Genomic DNA, 9,658 nt, shown 5'->3' on the forward strand with positions numbered 1-9,658 from the left:
TACAAAGCACTTACAAAATTCAACAGTGTTTATATTACCTCAGTGTATGTTAGCAAGTATATATTCCGGGTTTTCGTTAACAGTGTCAAACGGATCAACACGTACGTTCGTGAAAGAAAATGAATGATGGATTCAACACCTTTCCAGAGTCATGTATTGGCATACCTTCGTGATTCAGTCATGTGAAATCATAGGCAAACCTCTTTCCTCATTAGGTTTCTTGGCATCTGTTAGTTGATTTCATTCATCACAAGAGGCAAAAGCACCAAAGTAGCATGAACATGTGCAGCTCGGGAAGCTTCGTCCTCTGTTCTAGAGGAAATAAGCCATTATGACTTGTTAGCGATCTAGGAATTAGAGTCCGGATGAGTTTGAGTTCTCTATTAAAATAAAAAAAATTGCAATGAAAAATCTCAGTAGTGTGAAAAATGTATATTAATTTGGACAAAAAATACACGTAGTAAAAGGGGGGACGACATAGTTAATCTGACCCCTCAAATGTAATATAAAAATATAAACTAACTAAATTTAACTATACCGTTCGATAAATTTTCAGTTATGAATCACTAATTTAGTATTAGAATGCCAAGAACCCAAAAGCCAATAAGTAGTTGTTTGATTTCTCTCACTCCATGCATGCATCTCTCTAGGGACTCTAGCCACAAACACAACAAAATTCGAAACAAACTAGAAGAGAATCACATCAAGTAAGAAAATTCAATTAATTGTTCTATTTAAATTGAAAATAATAATAGTTTATACTTGTAGTATGCAATTCACTGGAAAAAGAAAAAAATAGAAAAAAAGAGAGTAGAATTTAGTGGATTAGTCTGACAAACCATGTAGGACCGTAAGACTATGACTTTAATTGAGCCTCCTTGGCAAATACACATTAACAAATAGACAAAAAGGTCGAATGAATGAGAGTTGCTTATGTCTAATACAATGTATATATACACCCCTAGTTTTTTTTTCCCAAAAAAAATCTTGATTGGGTTTGAGCCCAACCAACCCTAAGTTTAGATCCGCCCTTGTTGTTAGCTAAAGTTGGTATCAATTTATATAGGGGTGGGCACGGGACGAGACGGGACGGGTTCTTCCCACGTCTCTTCCCACTCTTTTGATTCGAGACGAGATCGGGACGAGACGAGTGTTTTTAAGAATGCATCTCACTCGGGATTAATCCCGGTTAGGACGGGACGGGATAAATCCCACCTTTCTATAAAGTTAAATAAAAACCTATATTTTTACTTTTTTATTAACAAAGTAACATTCAATAATGAAAATTTAATATAAAAATGCATATTATGTTCAAAAAAGTATACTATTTGAGTTGATATAATTTTGGAGTTATTAAGAACATAAATTAGTTTCATTTTGATACAAATATATAAGAATTTTTAAGTTTTCATTAAAGGTGGGACGGGACGAAACATGATAAAAATTATTCGTCCCACTATTATGAAACGGGACGGGATCAGAATTTCCGTACGATATACGTATACTCCGAATTGTGTGGGTCTTTTCCTACGATATAAGTACACTCTGAATTGAATTTAATCTTGGACATCATGGCCTAACTTTTGGCTGGTTTTACATAAAACGATTCATCTGCACCAAACTTGCAATTGCTATTATTTATGTATGTACAGACATATGGCCATCTAAATATATAGGAATTGGGACGTGAATGAGATGTTAACAATTGATTGGCTTACATTTGAGCCATTTAAAATTTCACATTGGAAAATGTGAAAAGTCATTTTTTAGTTATAAAAATTGCTACCACACATACTAATGTCGAGTCATTTTGTAGAAAATCTCATACATAAACTCCACCGAGTGATTAAAATTGGGGGAGTATCGGTATTATTAGACTCATTTGTTAGCCGTTTCCACACATCAAGAGAGATCGTATACCTCTAGCTTGTATTCTTGATGCGAACATTATACGCACTGCACTGCATGAACTAAAATTATGCCAGTTCCGCAATATATCACACCATGTCACCAACTCTCATGTGTGTATTTAGAGATCGCGGAGCTAGCTAACCCCCATCGGCGACTCACTGATGAGACCGACCCCTTGATCGAAAGAGGGAGTGACCAGCTAATGGTCCTTACTTGTTACTTCAATATATTAAACACAGTCAGCTGACTAGCAACTCCAGCAGCTTAATTATGTCGGTGCTTGTACGTACTGCAATTTCTGAACACCTTCGTCGACAGTTAACATTCAGTCTTTGAAATCCTGTCCTTTTCTATAAACGTATGGAGAAGTGGAGAACGGCTTCTATTAAATGACCATTTGATAAGCTAAACGGCTTCTATAGTCAATTTTGTATCGCAGAATTAAGTTCATTGGATATCAGTTGGGCTTTAGGAACAATGTGTTCTTGCGGTCCAGACGTGAAACTGTCTACATAAATTATGTTGTTAGGCCCGTAACTTAAGACACTTTCATTGAGTTTACTTCATTGCCTTCATGGTGCTTTAGGTAGAAACATTTTTAGTTCTTTTTCCTTGTCAAAAAATTTGATCTACCTGTTCTAACAACTCGATTTCAATCTTCGTCTTGCCTTGTGCCGCCTGTTTTAGCTTCGTGAAGCAGATGCCGCAACACGACTTCAATTTGAAGATACAAATTCTTTAATGCGTTTAAGTAAACGCATGGTGTAAGGCTGTAACCTTATCCATTTATATGTTGAGATCACCGTTCAGTGTCAATTATAAACATCAAGCCTCCACATTTGTGAAGAGCTTCCAGTTTTAACTCATGGAAATTTCTAGGGGTGGGCATAAACCGAATTAAACAAGCAAAACCGACCAAACCGAACTGAAAATATGGCTCGGATAACCGAACCGAAGAGATGTAGTTTAAAAATGAAGAAAACCGAACTGAAACCGGTTTAAACGGTTTGAAAATGGTTTACGTGAACAAACTAACCGATTTAAAACCGAACCAACCGAATTTTATTTAATGATTTAACAAATAATAAATAATGGGTATTAGTACAAAAAATAACAAAACATGACATAGAAGGTTGTCTACTGCAGTTCGTAGAATGCATGATTGTTATATTCTAGGTCAGGAGTTTAAATACCAACATTAACATTTTTTTGATGTTTTATTAAAAATATCTATCAAAATGAGAAAAATATAATATTTATATAGTTATTAATGAAACGTGCGTGTGATGTACTGATTTGTGACATCATCTTTGGGTAGGAATTTGAGTCTCACCTCTTGAAAAATTAAAAAAAAATTACGTATGAGGTGTGAACCGAAACCGAACCGAATTTCGGTTAAACCGATTGTTTCGGTTCAAATTAATTTAATTCGGTAAATAGTTTGAATTTCTAAGAAACCGATTAAAGTGGTTCGGTTTCGGTTTGTACTAAAAACCGAACCGAACCGATATATGTCCAGCCCTAGAAATTTCTTTAATAAAAGCAATCATATTCACATGCTCCGCATGTGTAATATTTTTTTCTACAATTATATTTTGAATTATGAGAATAAAAATATAAATTATTAAAGAAAAATAAGTGAGAGGTTATATAGGTGGCTGGTGATAAAGTAGTTACCGGTTTGAAAAATATTTTTTATTTATTTTACTGTCTTATTTTTATATTTACCCAATTGTCTTTTTATTATTAAAAATTATTCAAAATTAATACAAAAGGGGGTATTGTTATATTTTTACAGCTAAATTGATTGACAGAGCCACTTTTAGGTTATTAGAATATATAGATGAAAGAGCTTTGGGTGCTTGTCACCTGTTTTTGGTCTGAAAGCGCTTTGGGTGCTTGTTTGGGGTGTTTGGTAAGCTCTAAATTTTAGCTTTCAGGCAAAAGCGGGTTGCGGGTAACACCTGATTATCAAAAGCAGGGTGGTGGTTGTTTTTATTTCTTAGTGCTCTTTTGAATTTACATCAATATTCTATTTTTCTTTCCACTTCCGGTGACTTTCTTTTTCCCTCACCATATTTGATCCAAATCTCCTCACCTAATATTATATCCAACTTCCAACTGTGGTCATTTGTTCAACATGTTTTCTATTTTCTCTATATTTATTCAATTTTATTGTTTATATATATAATTCAAGTTTCATCTTCTTCAAAATTTCAGATAAATATTTTACTATGTAAGAGGTAAGTAATTGTTCAAGTTGGGTGTTCCTTATGAGTTGCTGGGTTGTGACATGGATTTTTTTATGGTAAAAGGATATGAGGGTGGTTTAATGTTTATTAATTGAGAATCTGATGTGAAAGAAAATTTGCTTGGGTTGAGAAATCTGGGTTTACATCAATTTGAGAAATATGCAAATTCATCGGGCATCTCCTTATAAAATATGCAAGTTCATTATCTCATGTCTTCACATCAATTGACCCAAAGAACTTCAGGAATATGATCTCAGAGAATTTGAGTCAGAATTTTAGTAACAAATAAAGCTAGATTCCTTAATGGGTATGAATTGAATGCCACCAATTCTTGGTTATTCATGAGTTGAACTGAGCCATAGGAATAATTCTAGACCAAAATGGCAATGGCTCCATGGAGGCTAGAAAACTTTCAATTAATGTTTCATTTTCCTCTTAAAATAATATAAAAAGAAATATTAGTGCCACAATTTTGTTATCAAAATGTCAAGTTTATATTTTTTGTTGATTTCTCTTCCTTTATACAATTTTAATCCAAAAATATTAAACTAAAAATGTCATAAAATCAGTCATCAAAACACTCATTATACAAACATTCATGTCAATTGATCATTGATGATACACAATGTCCATTTTGGTAATTCTAAGACAACATTAAAAACCCACAGCACTCTTTAAAACGTTTACCAAATACCCTGTTTTCTCTTACAGCAAACCCAACAACAATTTTAATTAGCAGATTCAAAAAAAGGAATTTTTGACACAGCAAAGCTGTGCCAACCGGATCCGAAGTGAGGTGTTTGGGACCCGATTCTAGTACATGGAAGGTTCTATTTAATTGCACTACTTTTTTGGTGTAATGTACTGGTGTTGCCCAATTTGGAGGCCCACGTTAATTAAAGCATCACGAGGCTCCCAGTTCCCAAGTCCCAACAAACAAAGGTCGCCCCATTTCCCAAAAGCAGAATTACCCTCTGCCTTTTCTATTGGTATTGTTATTTTCCGCCACGCGCTCCCCCTTCGTGCTCCTTCCAAACTCGTAGGGCTGGGTTTGGTACGGTACGAAAGATAATATTCCTAAAACCATATACCATATCAACTGTAATTGGTAAATAAAATTGGCTACCATTACCGACCACAAAACCTGATACATCAAACTCTTGGTACATGTTGGTACTCAGTTGGGACAGGTATGAGCCTCAAACTAAATTTATATTTTGAGTCAAATATTTTTAAAGCCATAAAAATTTGTAACGGATAATTGACCACGTATGGTGTAAATAATTTTAGTAAACATGTGTAACAAATTCCAAAGTAATAATTAATACATAAGTTAAAAACAATGAAAACGTAAGTCTAAAACATCTAAAGCAATAAAAACATAATTAAATGTTAAAGTTAAAGTGTTATAATCAAGCAAGTAAAGACAATAGACATAATAAAAATATCAAATGTCAAAGCTCAAATACATAAAGTACTAGTTATAATCAAAGCATAATGAAAAGTCGGCATATTTTAAATATTTTTATAAATATAAATAACTAACTATTGTACTTGATTGGTATGGTATACCACAATTACTAAAAACATATACCATTATTGTCCTAATATCTTCGGTTACTAGCTAATTTGGTTTGGTTGGTAATTGGCTGGCTAGTTTGTTTTGGCACAATTGCGAGCCCTATAAACTCGTTCTCAACAAGGGCAATTTTGGAGAAATTTTTCGGTATTACAGTAATACAATGTGATAAATTCAGTGATTTATCATTTTAATCACAATTTTACACGTTGAATTAAATCAGAAAAAATATATTTAAGCTCTTTTATTAAAGACTATTTTGAATTTATTTCTAAAACCCTAATCTTAAACTCTAAAATCCTAAACTCTAAATCCTAAATTTAAAATGATAGTTCAAACTCATTAATACACATGCATGTTATTTCACAAATAATAATATTAACTGCATTTATAATTTTGATATAAAAATTTCACATGTCAAAATTTAACAAGTAAAAAAAATTATTACATAATACTACGATAGCATATAAAAATTTATGACAATTTTAGCAATCGAACCGTAAATATAACTGGACGAACAACATTTCGGAGTGGCGAAAACGCAATCCAAAAGGGCAATGCCGTAAAACCGCTATTCTATCCACTTCAAGTGTCCTCATCCTTACGCATCTTCCCTATTCTCCACTCACACTTTCCCAACTGCAACTCCCACTGCCAGAGAAAACCTAAATCTCCCAAAATACGAAATGAAATCCGCCGACAAAGAATCTTCCACCGACGCCGAGCACCGCCAAATCCAAACCTTCCTGGCCGAGCTCCCGCCGGAGGTCATCATCAACATCCTCTCCCGCCTCCACGTCGGCCGCCTCCTCTGTCTCCGCTCCGTCGCCAAGCCATGGCGCTCCCTAATCGACAGCTCCTACTTCAAAAACCTCCACCTCCATCACTCCACCCAATCCAAATCCAATCTCACTCTCATCCTCCGTAAAGACTCGGACCTCTTCTGCGTCGATTTCGATTCGCTAAACGACGCTGTTGAGCTCACCCACCCGCTCATGTGCTACAGCAACCGGATTCGGGTTCTCGGATCGTGTAACGGCCTGTTGTGCATCTGCAACGTGGCGGAGGACATCGCGCTGTGGAGCCCGTGGATTCGGAAGTACAGGATCCTGCCTTCTCTGCCGTCGGATCGGAAGAGGGATAAAGGTATGTGTCTTTGCGGAGCTAGGGTTTATGGAATGGGATACGACGCCGTTAATGATGACTATAAACTCGTCAGGATTTCACAGTTTGTCGGATGGGACTCGGCGTCGTTTGAGAGTGAGGTGACGGTGTTTAGTCTGAGGAGGAGAGAGTGGAGGAAGGTGGACGACATGCCGTTTTTGCTGTGCTACACTCGAAAAATGGGGATTTTCTCAAACGGATGTGTGCATTGGGTGGTGACACGGACTGAGCAGTTGGATAAACCCGCAAGCGAGGTGGTGGCTGGATTTGATGTAGTGAATGAGACTTTCAGGGAGGTGCCGATGCCGGAGATGGATAGGAAGTGTCAGATTAGTGTGGGGCATTTGGAAGGATGGTTATGCATTGTGGCGAAATATGAGGGCGTCGGTGTTGATGTTTGGAGTATGAAACAATATGGGGTTAAGGAGTCTTGGTGTAAGTTGTTTACTGTTAAACAGGTGCAAGGGGTGGGAAGGCTTAAGAGTATTAGGCCTCTTATTTATTCCAAGAACGGACGACAAGTTTTGCTGGAACTGAATCATGAGGAACTTGTTTGGTTTGACTTGGAAGGACAGATGGTCAATAGTGTTAAGATTCGAGGCTTGCCGGATTTCTTTGAGGCTACAGTTTGTGCGGAGACCCTTGTGTCGGTTGACCCTAGTAAACGAGAGGATAGGGAGACAGTGGGAAAGAAGAAAAAGAAAAGGTCGGTGGCGTGATTTCGTACTAGAAAACTTTCTTGCCTTAATTCAAAAACAAAATACATGTTAATGTGTATTGATTGGTTTGTCTTTTACTAGGATGTGTATTTTTTGTCAGTACCTCATGAGTTTGCCCTTGTTTGTAATAGGGATGATTTCCTCGCTGAAGGCTTCAAGTTAGTGTTATAAACAACACACAACACACAACACAAAACTTAGGAGAAGAAGGTGCAGAGAAGATCAGAAAAGGTAAACTGAGTCGAGCATGATACCGTGAGCTCATTAGCTGCAATATTTTATGTCTACTGTCAAAGTTTCTGGCAGCGTTGAAGATGAAGGTCAGGATCATGCTAGCACTGACATCTTTGTGAGCTAAAAGGCTAGGGCATTTACCTCACAAGACTTGGAACCGAAGTTTTAATCTGATCGTAGGCATACCACGTGCGCATTTCTTCCACATACACCAGCTAGCTAATCAAACCAAGAATAAAGAAAGACTCTCTCTGTAAGATAACATTCCCACTTTCAGATGTAGTTTCTGCCGTTGACTCCTACTGAATGCGTTTTTGAATGTAATGATACTTCTATTTTAAAGTTTGGTATGCATACATGAGCTTCTGTAGATTTAGCCTGTTCTTATGAACTAAAGCAGTGTTAGACTGTTAGTTCTAGCTTGTTCTCATGAAAGCAGTGTTTGGAAAATTGTTTGTTCATGTAAGGAAGTGTTTGGAAAATTGAAAATTGTTGACAGGCATATGATAGTATCAACATAAAGATTTGACGTATGTACTCAGATGGTCGTGAATGAAATGCATACATCTCTCTTTAATCTTTTCTGGTTTCTGCTCAATCAGTGATCATCAGTGTAACTAAGTAATGACAAGAGGTACTTGTAATTGGTCATTCTTTTATTACTTTTGTGTGTCCAAAACTCCGCCATTGTCTTTTTCTTCTTTTTTGTGCTGTTGTTTTTCCTGTGGAAAAAGGCGGTCCATCTGAAAAACTGTTTGAAATTCCACATTTTGAATCGAAGGAGTCCTTCAATCACAGAATTGGAGCTTGTTTTTAAGGTGCCTCTGTCTCATAGAATATTGATGAGTTTATTTTAAATCTTTGGTCATATTTTAAATAAAGCCAATTTTGAAATGTCACCATGATCTCATATGAATTCTCGGCTTGAAATAATTTTCTACTCGGCCTTTGTCAGCCTACAATCTAAGTCATGTAAATTAGTAAAGGATTGAGCAAAGTGCAATACGATGCCTTGCAGATGTTAGTCTGATGTTAGGCATTGATTATCATAACATCCCTTGATCTCATTACTTCATTACTGTATCTTGGAATCTTGGCAGACTTAATAGAGCATACATGGGTCACAGTTCGTTACCATATATGAAGATCTTATGTATGCTGCTTAGACTGGCTTTCTGAACTTGTAGATCACGACTTAGTGCAGCAGTATCACTGCAAATGCATTGGAGGTTAGTTAGTGGTCTAGGAATGGTATCTGCAAAGGTAAAAGGCATGAATATTGGAAAATGAAGAGCAAGTGCAGATGAAAAGGAGATGAAGCAACCAAGAAATTGGTCTTACTTGACAGAAGGATAGAGGTTAAAACTTCACATCTCCTTTACAGATCCGTTCACACACACAGAAAACACTACGTAGTTTACCAACTTTATTCCAGCTTTTCTATTCTATGCCTTTGGCCCCATATGTTTTCAGAGTTTAAACTCATCGTCCCAAAACTTGAAATAATGGAGTGGACGTGGTGAATTTTTGAGAACTTTTATTATGGTCTGGTCCGGCCGTACGGGGCATTGGAATATTAAGATTCAAGACGGAACATATGTGAATTTCAATTGATGTAAAACTTGAAATGTATAATGCTCTAAATGTTGCTTCAGTGTGAACCTCTAGAAATAGAACTATGTAGTCATGGTTCATGCGTTTTGTGTTCATACTAAGTTAATATTCGTGAAGTCGTGGTTGATGGGTTAGGTTGCTTAACTTACATCATCGAGGTTATTGGTTCAAATCTTATCGACAAA

General features: G+C 36.3%; 1 protein-coding gene across 3 annotated transcripts; it reads left to right on the forward strand.

Moving 5' to 3' along the window:
* The first annotated feature begins 6,376 nt into the window (after positions 1-6,376).
* LOC126786589 (F-box protein CPR1-like) lies at positions 6,377-9,335 on the forward strand. 3 transcript variants are annotated; one of them, XR_007671203.1, is made up of 3 exons: positions 6,377-7,612; positions 7,757-8,112; positions 9,047-9,335. XR_007671203.1 is itself a non-coding variant. In XM_050512445.1 (2 exons), exons 1-2 carry the CDS (start codon positions 6,429-6,431, stop codon positions 7,794-7,796), a joined length of 1,224 nt encoding a protein of 407 aa, XP_050368402.1. In that variant the 5' UTR covers positions 6,377-6,428; the 3' UTR covers positions 7,797-8,367. The 3 variants fall into 3 exon arrangements, 1 of the variants encoding a protein (XP_050368402.1); XR_007671204.1 differs by having other exon boundaries at positions 7,757-7,856; XM_050512445.1 differs by lacking the exon at positions 9,047-9,335 and having other exon boundaries at positions 7,757-8,367.
* The last annotated feature ends 323 nt before the right edge of the window (positions 9,336-9,658 follow it).

The sequence above is a fragment of the Argentina anserina genome, chromosome 3 (assembly GCF_933775445.1).
Source record: "Argentina anserina chromosome 3, drPotAnse1.1, whole genome shotgun sequence".
Classification (NCBI taxonomy): domain Eukaryota; kingdom Viridiplantae; phylum Streptophyta; class Magnoliopsida; order Rosales; family Rosaceae; genus Argentina; species Argentina anserina.